This window comes from Tachypleus tridentatus, unplaced genomic scaffold, assembly GCF_004210375.1.
Source record: "Tachypleus tridentatus isolate NWPU-2018 unplaced genomic scaffold, ASM421037v1 Hic_cluster_2, whole genome shotgun sequence".
NCBI lineage: Eukaryota > Metazoa > Arthropoda > Merostomata > Xiphosura > Limulidae > Tachypleus > Tachypleus tridentatus.
The window spans coordinates 21,901,525-21,916,510 of NW_027467782.1; the positions used below are offsets into that span (position 1 = coordinate 21,901,525).

The 14,986-nt window shown below is 32.7% G+C and overlaps 1 protein-coding gene across 1 annotated transcript; it reads left to right on the top strand.

Moving 5' to 3' along the window:
* The first annotated feature begins 1,490 nt into the window (after positions 1–1,490).
* On the top strand, positions 1,491–6,245 carry LOC143242866 (uncharacterized). Its single transcript, XM_076486463.1, has 3 exons — positions 1,491–1,670; positions 2,813–3,258; positions 4,546–6,245. The coding sequence occupies exons 1-2, from the start codon at positions 1,631–1,633 to the stop codon at positions 3,067–3,069; spliced, it is 297 nt and encodes a 98-aa protein (XP_076342578.1). The 5' UTR covers positions 1,491–1,630; the 3' UTR covers positions 3,070–3,258; positions 4,546–6,245.
* The last annotated feature ends 8,741 nt before the right edge of the window (positions 6,246–14,986 follow it).

Sequence of the window (14,986 nt, forward strand, 5' to 3'; positions counted from 1 at the left end):
TTATATGTAGTCTAAGTGTATTAACTGACTTTCTACAAGCCACTCCAAACTTTACACAATCGTCTGTCATTTTACTTTTCTTTAATCCATTGTGCACAGGCTTGGTCTGTTGGAACAACCCCATATTGGGGAAGAAATATTGAGCATAAACCTATATTTATTGTGTGCATCTATTTGAAATGTTGCAAGCTTTCAGTGAAATACAAAAGTCTGTTGTTTGCATAAAATCAGATGTCAAGATGCATCTTAACTAAGGATGTTAGTCTGAATCGATAAGTTGGATTTTTGTAAGTAATAATGATGTCTCTGATAAGCATGTCGTCTTGTTATTGAATTATTTTAACCTACAAAACTTATGAAATACATATTTTTAGGATTTATTCAGTATTCTTGTATGTTGTACTTGCTAGTTATCCACCTTCTACAAAGAAGTATTAAATCAGCAGTGTAGGGTAAAACAAATAGTTAATAACTTTAATATCAGAAACATATACTGTCTTGGGTTATGCTCTGCAAAAGGTCGTGGATTTTGTACTTTGACCCACACCCTTGTGCATGGGATTAAGTAATTATTTTCCAGTTTAAACTATTAAAATACAGGTCTCACATTGTTGTGAATATGTGCATGTGTATGTACAAGTGCACACACACACACACATCTGTATCATACATTGTAGACAGAGTGCAGCTACAACTTATGTTGTATTTGCATATTTGCATTATGTTATTTTGAATTTTTGGACATAAACTATTTAGTAAAAAATATTTCTGCATAAATACAGATGGAAAATATCAAATAATCATTTAGAATGATGAAGAACAAATAATGGTTAGAACATTTAAAAGAAACTTAATTCCAGGATGTGTAACTTCAGAGAAGTATTTGTTTTTCAGTACACTGGAGACAACAGACTTCTTTCAGTCGAATGTTTAGATAATTTATCAGATTTAACTTGTGCATCTGTATTGAATATGAGTTAGTAATGTGAGAAAGTTGCAGGTGTAAGTTGATAACAAATGGAAAACAACCAGATATCATCCTGTGAAATGTGAGTGGTTTTCATGAGATCATAGGAAGCTTCGTACATATATGTTGATTATACACTTTAGGTATTGTTTCTCACTTATATACATGCACATATTCAGAAAAAGTATATGTGAAACCAAAAGTTTGTCTGTTATTTAAATATAAATGTATGAATTATATAGAACAGTCATATCTTTAAATATTTAAGCTGTCTGCTTGGTATTTGTTGTGATTTGCTTCAGATTGCAAATTCTGTTGATTGATGTAATTGACTTTATCTATTGATTAGTATTTTTGTTAATAAGTATAACTCACGTGCATGTTACAGTTTATCACAAACAAGCACACATGTGGTCATAAATGAAATAAATCATATACAAATCTACATATATATAAAAGTTTATTATATAATCATTTGAAATGCTAAAAAAGTTATATATTGTGTGTTTGAAATCCATAAAGAACTAGTTTATGAAAATATGTACATGCCTTAGTTTATGGCTAAAGTAATCGTTATTCTTTTTTTTTTTATGTTCATAATCTGAACTAGTTTTGGGTCGGCCAGCATATTTGCAAGCCAGTTGGCAGCTGTGTAGGTCAAACATGTTCATTTATGGGAAGTTGAACTTTCAACTCTCAGATTGTAAGTTGGGTACCCTAACTACCAGGTCTAACTAAAATAGGAGTTGTTAGAGTCTTTTATTTATTACCCTGTTATTTAACTCTAAGTTTGTACTTCAGACTGTATTTCACTGCTTAAATATGCTCCAATGTGTGGTTGATCTAATCAGGACTTTAGCAGGTTCTTAATGTTTGATGAAAGAGTGCACATACAGCATACCTTTTTCAGAATTTCTACAGATAAATTTGAGAAGTCTGTTTACTTACTTATCACATCTAATTTATTTTATTTCTATACAATGCCTTTATGTTCCTCTCACCCAAAATACAAGTTCTTTCCAGAGTTTCACACCCAACTTTATATTACTCGAGTTATTATCCACTCACTAAGATTGTCCATGTTCTTATAAGTTTGAAAACAAAATCTCAACAATTCCTACGTTTTAGTATCATCATCAGACATGGAAAGTTACTACAGTGCACAGTTACTGTAAATATACCCATTGAAAAGGTTTCAAAACAGGCTTTTAAAAGATCCCAATTATTATAAACTATTTATCAGTACCTTCTGCTTTGCAAACTTACTGTAAAATTAATTTTTTTTTACCTCCTGTTCTAATTATATCTAACTGTTGAATCTTTCCAAACATTGTTTCATGCTTTTTTATCAGTTTGTGTTTGAAATATACAAAGATAAAGATTTACTTTTCACCATAATTTAGTTGATGAAAGGTGCAGTATATTCTTTAGCTTGAATATAATTAGTAATTTATTATTTACATTATTTTTATTTACTGAGTTTTGGTTTTAAAAATAAACAAAAAAGTCTTAAAATTGATTTGTTTTCTTAATATGTTGATATGTTATAAAGTGTAACAGGATACACAGTGCATATTCAACACTTAATGCAGTTTGGTAGAGTGCAGTCCAATTAACCATTCGCTGAATAATAATTTTATTTATAGATCATCTTTTATTTTAATGCTGTTGAAGTGTTTTTGTTATGTTTATCTTACAATATAGTCAGTCTGAGATGTCCATTTCATTCATTGTTATGTTATTTGTGTATTTTGTTTTTAAAAAAAGTGATGTTAGAGGAAATTCTGAAATAGCTGTTCTTTTGTAAAGAACATGACTTGAGTGTGCATATACTTTTTTCTTCAGGTATTCATCCTGTTGGAAACATTGGACGAGAACAAGGCTCCTTCTGGTGGCCACTGTTAGGTGCCTACTTGACATACCCATTATACTTTTGGGACCTAAACTCTGTCTTCTCAGTGTTTTTTAACTGGTATTCTAAGAAATGGCAAAGAAAACCCCTTCCTAGACGTTCCATCTCGAAACGACTCTTGGTCCTTTCTTTTGTAGAGCATTGTACATCTTTCTCTGGACTTCATGGCTATATTTCAACTGCACTGTGACAGATCAGAACGGAAATGAAATGAAGTGTTGAGATGCAGCTAAGAATTTTTTTCACAAGTCTTGTGTGACAAGAAGTTAAATCTGTCATGAAAGATATTTATGTCTTTGCTCAGTATAATGGTTGGAAAGAAAGATGGCACCAATTAATTCAAGCATTTGATCTACAAGTAGAGAGAAATGCTTTGAAGGTAGTAGATCCAAATAAATTGAATTTTCACATTTTAATATTTTATTCCTGTTGTTTTATTTCTGTGATAAATTAATATATTATTTAGATAGGTTTTGTTGTTATATTTACTTTTGACTAGAAATAACTGAAGAAATGTATAAACAATGTAAAAAATATGTTTATTATTATAGCTTATTTATTTCACTTTTCTAAGACAAACTTTGGTATCTGTTTTTAGTGCTCATATTAAGGCTAGTAAAATGAACAATGCTTATCTGCCTTTTTCTCTACCCTCTTCTCATACATAAAGTGATAAAATGAATCTAAACCAATTTTTATAGACGTCCAACATTTAAATTTATGTAATTGGTACTTCTTTATGAATGTGTTAAAAAACACATTTAGAACATTACATGCATTTGTATCTTTATAAATAAACATTTGGTTGCTAAAGTTATTCCTGTATGATTTGTGTTATAACCAGTTCTTGGTTGTGACACAAGTCATGATACTGGAAAGAGAAAATAAATAGATATTAATAAGGTGGAAGCTAAAGCAACAACCTATTGTGTTGGTGGAACTTATCATAACTAACATTTGTGGTAATGTAATGAACCATAAAGGAAAATTTGCAAGCCAGTGTGATTCAGGATGTCGCATGTTGCATTGGTTGTATACTCTTGTTATAGTAAATGGGAAACACACAGAACACCTGATCAAAGGTCAATGGTGACATCCTCCATAACTGCTTTCAGTTGTGTCTTGGAAGCCTGATTTCTACTGGTATGAAAGGCCAGGTTTTGGTTCTGCATATTATCATAGTCTCCTTACACATCTTAGATCACATTATAAAAACAGATTTGTTTCTTGTAAATCATATAGATGTCTGTTAGTGCTCTATGAGACATATAAATCCAGTTCTCTCCAAACCAAATCCAAAAAGTTCACTTTGTTAGTCAAGCTGGTAATTAGTGCCCCTTCAAGTTTATGTCCTGGACAAACTTACTTCTTGTATCTCAGAATGGCTGGTATGGGTATTAACACTTTTACTAATAAAGCGGAGAACAACATTTTGACCTTCTTAAGTTATCTTCAGGTTAACCCAAGAAGATCGAAACATTGTTCTCTGCTTTATTAATAAAAGAGTTAATACCTATACCATCCATCCTGAGATACATTTTTACTTACCTCTTGCACTACCTATGGTACAGAGCTGCATGGTAAAATATCATTTCAAATGCTCAAACTATAGCAAAATGAACTTGCATTGAAAGTCATAAAAGTAATATTTTCCTCTCATTTTTAGGTTTTAAATCTGTAGTCCAGTGCTATACAGGAAGAGATCATGGCTCGTTACTGGATACTCTCCAGACAGTGGCATCCTGATGAGCATAAATATCCTGGGGAGAAGGAGGTAGCACAAGAGAAATTGAGATATGAAGTGCTGTCTCAGATTAAGTCGAAGGGGCTGACTTGTAACAAAAAGTAACAAGATAATCCTGGGGCAATGCAAAACTAAGTAGGAATTTATAATGGAGCAATTAAAATACATATCTGTTTCAGTATGACCACATCATACAAAGAATCTACTGATAAACTGTTCTAACTAGTCTAAATATCTGGTATCTACAAAACATTTCAGTCATTCCTTTGTTTATATAATGTTTACAGTTAGTTAGATTTCTTCAGTATATTTGGTCTGAGGATTATTATTATTCTGTGTATTTTGAATAATAATGGAAATTTCCAGTATTGTTGGTAGAAAAGAACTTATGAATATGTTCAGTGAATCCGTCAAAGTACAGCTTTTAATAGTCAAAATACAGTACTGTGAAATTGATGGAGTATTTGGTTAACTAAATGTATTCTCCTTTAATAAAAAAGACTAAATCTGCACTTCTATTGGGTAGTTTTATGTGTAACTGATAATGGTTTATTTGTAAAAAAAAAAAAAAAAATGTGGACTTGAATTCAAAGTTTGTGTTTTATGATGGTTCATTGCTTTTGGAAACTTTCTTTTGAGAAAATTCTCCTTCTGAATTAATTCCTTAAACCAGAGTGGATGCTGCCAGTATTCAGCCAAAAATCCTGATTTTATCCACCGAACAGTGACAGCATCTGACAATGTGTACGTATCTTTTATGAAAACTAACCTGAACCATGTTATTGTCTGTAAAATTAAGAAAATTGAAATTTCATAAAGTATGGTGACAGTTTTAAGGGAATCATTAAAATAATTCCAGCAAAATGTGCAACAAATTACAGGTTTAAAGAATTGAAGCACAACAAGTAATCACTTTTGGGAGGACCCGACTTCTCAGTGTGTTTTTCTCTGAAGTTTCCTTTATGCACCATTCAAACTTAATTTCCAAGAAAAAGAAACAAAACAATTTGATACCAGTTTAAGTGATTGGTAGTAATAAGTAGAAGGAAAAATATTATGGAATATTTAGGTTTAGAACTACCTGGATGATAGTTGTTGAAACATAAGTAGAAAGACAAGTGTACAAAGTTAAGTATTATTTTTTGGACAAGTATTCAAAATCTCTTAGAAAAGCTTCTATTTTATTTATATATCGTAGTTTAAAATAATTTTTTTCTAGGCAAGACAGTAAGTTAACCAAACTCAATACAGAATAATAACAATTATTTATATGAGGAAAATTTTGTAATACATCATGTCTATTATTTCCTTGGATCTGAGGTACTACTATTGAATTATGAGGTCCATATTTTCCTTAGCTGTAGAGCATACTTTGATAGCAGGTTTGAAGATTTTTCATGTTATGGATTACTTACAGATGTTTTTCTTTTCTTTTACTTGTTTTTAGAACTACATAAAATATCTTACCAAAACACAGTAACATATGTTACTCAGACTGTTTATTTAACAAATGAAGGTTTCCATTAATGCTACACCAGCCAAGTTAAAATTATGTCCCTTGTGGCTTTTTCTTTTCTGTTGTTGTCAAGATGTTTTCTTTACTGTGATGTTGAATTAAGAATAATTTTGGTATTTCAAAGTTATTACAGTGTATAGTATTTTTTCTTCAAATATAAGTATCTGAATATTTCAATTGTTGCACTAATCCAAACTCTCTACTGTTGTATTTGCTACATCTTCTCTTGGAAATATTAATTTTTACAAGTCAGAGCTGAAATATGCACTGTTCATTTAGTGCAGAAACAATCAAATATGAACATGTTGTCAGGTATAAACTAAAATGTTGTATAATATTCTGTGTGCCACATTTGTCATTTTACGAATATGAATTCAGAGCTTTGGAAGAAAGTAAATTTGCAGTTGTGAAACTACTGTAGTTGGTTTTACTGTCATCACTTTGGTTCATGCTTATTAAGGATGTTACATTTGTCTAACATTGAGTCTTGTTAAAACTGTTGAAGTTATCACTTCTAATCATTATAATTGTTCAAAATTAATTGATGGTGGTGATGTGTAGGTTTAAAATAGAATGTAACAAGCAAAATTACCCATTTATAGTGATGGTTGCTGTTTAAGTAATCTAGCAAAAGTACGCATACCCAGTGACAGTTACTGTTTACGTTTGTCTTGCAAAAGTACTTGTCCCAAGTGACAGTTACTGTTTAGGTTAATTTTTCAATATAAATTATTTCATGAACTTTAAAATGTTAACTTTTTTGCCTCTTGGTTTCACTTAGAGCCAAAGCTCTGAGCTTTTATACTTCACACCATAAAATAATTAATCACTTCAGTTGTGCTAGGAGCTGCTCAACAGTAACACATGGTAAATGTACATTTGTATTTCTTATAGTATGTCATATTTTGAAATGTTAATGATAGTCTGATAAATATAGAATATCCTACTTGTGAAATAAAGTTTGGTATTAACATTATTCATACTTGTTTTACTATCATTTCAAAAGTGAATGTTAAACTTTGCCCAAATGAACAGATCTTCAAATGCTACATGTTTCCAGTATATAAGAATTCAGAAGTTATTAACAGTTGCCAGTTTTAAACATAATGATAAAATAATGAGTATAAATGAAGATTATCTGTTGACAGTAACTGTTGACAGTAACTGCTAGAATGATAGTTGTACAAACAGAAACAAGTGTAGCACAAAGATGAACTCAATTTTACTTTTCTGGTATCTACGTGTAAACAGAAGGTTAACAATTGCTTTGTTCAGTGAACCAACGGTAATAACTTTGTATTAATTGTTAGTAATGTGTGTCCATTGTCTGTATATTTCACAAAGTATTCAACAATTCCAAACATTTGCAGTGTTTGATTTTATCCTTTTGTGGCAGATAAAAACAAAACAAAGTATACTTTGTACATACTGGTTGACAAGTAATCTTAAAGTAATAAAAAATAGTGCCTTATTTAAAACAAAGTACTCTAATAGATTAGTAAATCTTCATTGCCACTTATTACATCAAACTAAAAAGGTCATGCTGTATTACTAGGTGTAAATGGAAAGGTTTATAAGTTATTTTTAATTGAGAAAAAAAAACTATAAAATGTGACCAGAGAAAGGTTGTTTGTTATATAACAGTTTTTATATGTATTCATCTTGAGCATTGTTTGTTGTGTATGAATATTTATGTCTAAAATTTTTTGCACATCTGTTTATAAGTAGCAGTTGAAGCCTATTCAATATCATTCTAATATCTTAAAATGGAAATATATAAAGGCAATTTAAGATATGAGTACAAATTTAAATGAAATTGAAATATTTTTAATAGGATGTTAAGGTTTAGTTATTCATTGGCTCCTAGAAAATGTAAGAAATGTTTGGTAATGAGGAAATGTATTTTTCTTAAAATTTATATTTGAAGATTTAGTCAAATAAGTTATAATCATTCATATATTTTTCAAACCATTACTTATGGGGTAGGTGAAAATGATTGATACTTAAAAGGTGCTTCTTTTTTAATTTTGCGCAAAGCTACTCGAGGGATATCTGCACTAGCTGCCCCTAAATTAGCAGTGTAAAAGAAGAGGGAAGCTAGCTTGTCATCACCACCCAGAGCAAACTTTTGGGCTACTCTTTGATCAACGAATAGTGGGATTGATCGTCACATTATAATGCCCCCACGGCTGAAAGGGCGAGCATTTTGGCGCGACGGGAATGCGAACCCACGATTCTCAGATTACAAGTCGCACGTCTTAACCCACCTGGCCATGCAGGGCCTAGTTAAGAGAAACATGTGAACCTCACAAAGATAACAGTTGAACAGCTTTGAACAGCTTATTTTATTAAGTAGTTAATATCTATTACTGAGTATATCTTTCACTTTGTGCCTAGCATGGCTAAGTGGGTTAAGGAGTTCAACTCGTAATCTGATGATCGCAGGTTCGAACCCAGTCGCACCAAACATGCTCGCCCTTTCAACCGTGGGGGCGTTATAACGTGACGGTAAATCCCACTATTCGTTGGTAAAACAGTAGCCCAAAAGTTGGCAGTGGGTGGCAATAACTAATTGCCTTCCCTCTAGTCTTACACTGCTAAATTAGGGACAGCTGGCGAAGATAGCCCTCGTGTAGCTTTGTGCGAAATTCAAATAAATATTTAATTTTCATCTTGGAAGATATCTTCATCTGTCGGAAGTTAATGTTAAATGTCAATGAAAAAGGCAAAATTCGACAATAAATAGAGCACTGCATTTTGTTTTTTCTCTCTTGGGTTTTGGGTATCATATGTACTCTGGAGTGTCAGGTGCTCTCTGACTTCCTCTGCCTTTCTTTACTTATATGATCATGCAGTGTTGGTTGGTGTTAGTCACTGCTTTAGGTTCAGAGTGGGCTGAATTTACTCCGACCCTTTTAAGATCAATGTAATTGTGGCCGAAAAGTTTGATGTTAGTTTCGTCTGACCAAAGAATACTCTTCCAATAGGTGAAGGGTTTATCTACATGCTTTCTTGCATACCTCAATCAGTTTATTTGTCGTTTAATTCACATTATAATTTATGTAGATCTGTGTTGGTATAATATTTGTAATATATTACATTTCTATAAGCCTTATCGTGATACTTTTTAAGTTGTGAACAAAAAACTACTCGGGACGCAAGGGATACGAACACTTTCTGTCGTAACTGGAGTTATGTTGAAAGAGAATAAAATTCATATAATACGTTCAAAAATCTTTACAGTAAAGGTAATCAGTTTCTAAATGCAGGTAACTTTACACGTGGTTTTGGGTTCACCACGTTAATATTTGGTAACACACACATGCGAGTGAGACGGCATTACGAGAAGTTATTGAAAATCTTTCCCACCACTAAGAGTCTATTTTAACACCGTATTTACTATATGGGAGGAGAGTTGTATATTATCTTGTTGAAAATTGTATAGTCCCCCCATCCCCCCTGGAATAACAGTAGTTATAATCCTTGACTTATTAAATTTGATCACGTTGTTCAACAAGATATAAAGCTCTTACGGAAAATGGAAAGCCAACTTCAAAGAAAATTTTAAATTTTAGCCTTGCCTTAATGGCTCATAAAATGTCTTTAAGTTGGTTGTTGTTGTTTTGGAACAGCTCTTTTTTTCTTTCTTATTTTTGTCTTTATTTCTAGGATCATTAAATAAAATATGTCAAATGATTGACGTAAGATTATCAGAATCTCAATAGCAATATTCTGCAAAGACAAAAATTCATATAGTCGTTTTAATTCTCAGTGTAAAAAATTTGAAGCTCTTACTTATTTCACCAACCAGTTAAACATGCAAATCTCTTGTGCTGAGACACAAACGTTAACACTTTTACACTTAAAATGTATTTTTGATAGGTATCTATCTCCTATCACACAAAGCTATCTCAATTACTCTTTGCACTCTAAGCTTTGCTGAAAAATATTTTTGTAATCAGTGCACCAGTCTTTATACCCTATCAACTTTATGCTTTTTCTAAACATGTGTATATCATGTGACTGTTTTCCACCAGTAGTGGCACATCTGCCTCCCTCTACTATTCCTTCTTACTCCTCACTTTCAAGAATTGACCTGTTCTAAGTGAAGAACACCAGCCATGAGGAGGGTGGATGTGAATTACCAATGGGAAATTATATTTTGATGTCAAAAAATAGCTTCTGATGTGGTATTATCTCCACTCTATAAAGGTGAAAGGATCAGTTAAGAAGCACAGCGGAATAACTATCTATCCAGAATGAACAGATGTACTCTGAGATGAATAAAGCCCATAACTGGGGTACTTCTGGAACAGGTATGCTCTTTGCACAGGAAGGTGGGAATTAAAGTAGAATGTGTGAAAAATAGATCAATAGGTTCAAGCATTAGTCATGTATAAATAAATGTAAGTACAATGAACTATATACTTTCTCACCCTCAACAGGACAGATTCTATAACTCATTTGTATCCACAAGATTGTGGATGAGGCATGTAGACCAATATACACACACACACACACACACACACCAACAATCAACTGTAAGTAGAATACCATCATTGTTTGTTCTCTTGTCTTCCTGAGAGACAATCAGTTACACTTTGATGGTGTTACAGAACAGTTGCCATCTCTCTTTTTCATTTTGGGGGATTTTAATAGACACTCCCCTGTGGAGTAGTACTAATATATACATGAGGGATTGTTCCATTGAAAATATGTTGTCGGATCACAACCTATCTCTCTTCAGTAGTGGTTCTTTTCCCTATTTCCATGCACCTAGTCATTCTTTGACTGCTGTGGATCTACGTATCTATCTGTTCCCCTTCACTTTTCTTGGAGAGATGACAATGGTAAATGGAACAGTGAAACTACCCATTGTTTTAAGAGAGAATGGCTGTGGTCAGTGCCCTCTTACTTAAGTGCCATGGTGGAAGTTGGACCAGGTTGACTGACTTTTTTTACCACTTTTTTGAAACTTGGTCCTGCAGTCCTCAGTCTTCCATCTGTTAATAACTGCATGGAGGCAGTAAGTAATTGAATAATTCAAGCAGCTGCCAGTATGCCAACTGTATAACATTTCAAAAAAAGTTATTTTCTCGTTCTTTAGTAAGAAGAGGTATCATCCAATTTTCACAACATCAGTAATTGTAAAAAACATTACAATGTATCTAAGAATAGTTTTGTAATAGTATTGACATCATTGTTGTTTAATGAAAAGAGAGATCAAAAGAAATCTGTATGTATGTCATATCGAAAGAAATAATGGTGTCTGTAACTGTTTGTTAACAACAGCTTAGCATTCTTATGTTAGTTCCTGTTAAACTATGTTGAAGCATACTAAATAACCCTATTCATCTGTTAACAGGATTAAAAATTATATATTTCTATATCAGTTCCTGTTGAACAAGTCAGAAATTGTGTTATCATCAAGATTAAAAGTGATGTAACATTAACAGTTGCCTGTTGAAAAGTCTAGGAATATGTTAAACAGTTTCTTTCAAGGTTAAACATTGCTTCATGTTATACAATCTTCGAGTTAAACAGCTGATACCGAAACTAAACGTTAGTTATTTTCAACAAATTTCAGACATAGTAAACAGCTGGTTCAAAACCTAAACAAACATGAGACACACAGTTGCCACCACTTCTAAACATTACTTCCTGTTGAACATAAGTAACACATATTGAAAGCTGTTACCAAGATTTGTTAATTTCTTCTGTACTCTTTGTGTTGAATTTCTTTAAACAGAGAATGAGATTGTCTGTTTGTTTGTTTTGTTTTTTTGGAATTTCGCACAAAGCTACTCGAGGGCTATCTGTGCTAGCCGTCCCTAATTTAGCAGTGTAAGACTAGAATGAAGGCAGCTAGTCATCACCACCCACCGCCAACTCTTAGGCTACTCTTTTACCAACGAATAGTGGGATTGATCGTCACATTATACGCCCCCACGGCTGGGAGGGCCAGCATGTTTAGCGCGACGCGGGCGCGACCCTCGGATTACGAGTCGCACGCCTTACGCGCTTGGCCATGCCAGGCCAATGAGATTGTCATTGAATGGTTTGTAAAAGATGATCTCATTTTGTTTTTTTCTCAGTCTCTTAAACATACAGATCTTTTTTAGACATCATTACTGGCATTTCCAGATCTACATTTGCTGCTAACGTACATTACAAATGCACTGAGAGCTCTTTCTATTTACATTTTAATTCATAAAAAACTGTTATATTCAGTGAAGCTTTGTTCAGAAATTATATCTCTTTCTGGATTGATTCCTCTGCAGCAAGTCTGTCTTGAATTCTGTTGGTGTAATTTCATCTTTTTACGAATAAAATCCAAAACAAAATATTTTGCAATACATTTAGTACAATAAGGAATACAAGTTCAACTTTTCTTAATTTATTATTTTACAATACTAATCATGAAAAATATATAACTACACAGATAATTACTATTTACAATGAAAATGCCATTTGAAGTACTTTTGCATACATTCAGTTGTCTTTCCGATCTGAAAGACACAGGATTGTCAAACATATATTCTTCGTTTTTATTATTCTGTTGCTGATTTTTGTGGTGTTTTCCACGCTGACACGAGCGCCACTTAATTCTATAATTACGTCACCAGGATGAAGTATCCCAGTGAGCGAAATCAGTGTTTCATAATCTCTCATCAGGATCACGAAAACTCCTGGAACGATTAAAATAATACATATACAATAGATACTTTTTTACCATTTTTACTTGGTAGTGCATCTACTTACTAAACTAAAATTCATTTAAGAATAGCTAACGTGCGATGTTAGTTTAGCGATGTTAATGTGGTTAGACACGAATACAAAATAGTTTGAAAAACGTATTTTCCACATAAGGAAAAAATGCTTGAATATTTAGATCGCGATAACAAATTAAAATCCTTTTTCCATTAAATTATCTTGTTCTTGTTGATGATTCCACAGTTTCGGTTGGTAAAACTGCTTTATTCCCTATAATTCTTTATCATTTTTTATAGGAAAGTATTTCCCAAACTGGTTGTTCAATTTTTCTAACAAATTGATTATAACAGTTATATTGAATGTTGTTTAACTATTTTTGGCACAAAACATAACAACGCGTTGCGGCTTGTTTTTCTCTCTTTTTTTCACAACATACACGAACTTTAAAGTAACAAGAAATCAATGAAAAACACGCGGAACAGCGACTTACAACTATGTAGGCGTGATTACGTTTTTTTTTTTTAGGCTTTGTTATATAACTGTTGGTAATACAACGTACTCTGAGAAAATAGGTCATTATTGACTGTGCTCAATTCGCATATTTATTACCTGACTTATCCTTCAAATTATAAACTTGTTCTTGGCTCTTAACTACAAGTGGGGAGACAACATATTAGGTCATATTGAATAATTTCTATGTTTTTTTCCTTTTGAAATTGTTAAGTAAGTAGGGTGTGATACTGTAGTAGACTGAAAAGGACAATGGTATTTATTTAACCTCCATCTTGATCATCAGTTTAAAACCTAGAACTTCTATGCGCAGTTATTCCATAGGTGGCTTTGAATGAAGAATATGTTAAAACATAAATTAATCAATCTGTCATGACACTTCTGTGTAAATCCGTGTGTGTGCGTGCGTTTAATCTTAGCAAAGGTGTATCTGCACTATGCTCACCCTAACTGTTTTATAAACTTTATTTTCCAAACATTTTTCAGCGCAAAGTGTAAAACTAATAAAGTTTGTTTGTTTTTGAAATTCACGCAAAGCTACATGAGGGCTATATAAGCTAGCTGACCCTAAGTTAGCAGTGTAAGACAAGAAGTAAGGCAGCTGGTCATTACCACCCACAGCCAACTCTTGAGCTGCTCTTTTAACAACAAATAGTGGGATTGACCGTCAGTTATAACGCCCCCACAGCATGTTTGGTGTGACGGGGATTCGAACTCGCGACCCTCGGATTACGAGCCGAGTGCGTTAACCATCGGGCCATGTCGGGCCCAAAACTATTGAAGTGAAATTCAAAAACGTTAAGTTAAAGTTGTTTCAGTTACGATGCAAAACCTGCTGGACTAAATAATTAAATTCAAAATACAATAACAACAACTTCTACAGTAGGTAAATCCTGACTTTAATAACTACATCATATCGAACTTTAATATGGCATCATCATGATTAGTTTAAAATTGTTGTTATTGTAATTTTAAATTAACCGTTACCTTATTTTCTGCCGGATTATGCCATTGATAATTTTGTTTCTCCAATAATTAATTAACCTGAAAATAATATATTGAACACATAGTCCTTTCATCTTTGTTTAGATTTGCACTCACGAATTATATTAGTAATTTAGATGTTTGGTGAAGGGAACTCTGATGTGATTTGTATCAAGAGCAGGTAAGCAAAATGAAGAGTAACAACTATTTTTATTTCTTGCTTTTCAAGTTCATACGTCATGCTGTGTTGTATCCTACAGACTGTATAATTATTCTCGTGATTCGTGGCATGTGCACGATTCACTAACGTCACGGCAGTACAAATTGCAATATTAAGCGTCCCTTAAGTGACAACATTTCAGTGTCTAGTAACTAAGTTAAAGACAGACATCATACTACTATACAGTGGTGCAAGTTGTTAAAACAGGTGATCTCTCCAGGTCATCTTTCGTTGTAATAATAATAATCCTCTTAAATTTCAATTACACGACCACACATTTCACCCTGTTCAGTATTGTGGCGACTAGAGTATGGTTTGAGAGAAAAATGTTGTTAAAGCACAGATTGTTGTTTTCCTTTTATACAAGCACGAAATAAAAAGGTGAGACATCTAATTAATGTCATACCACGCATATGATA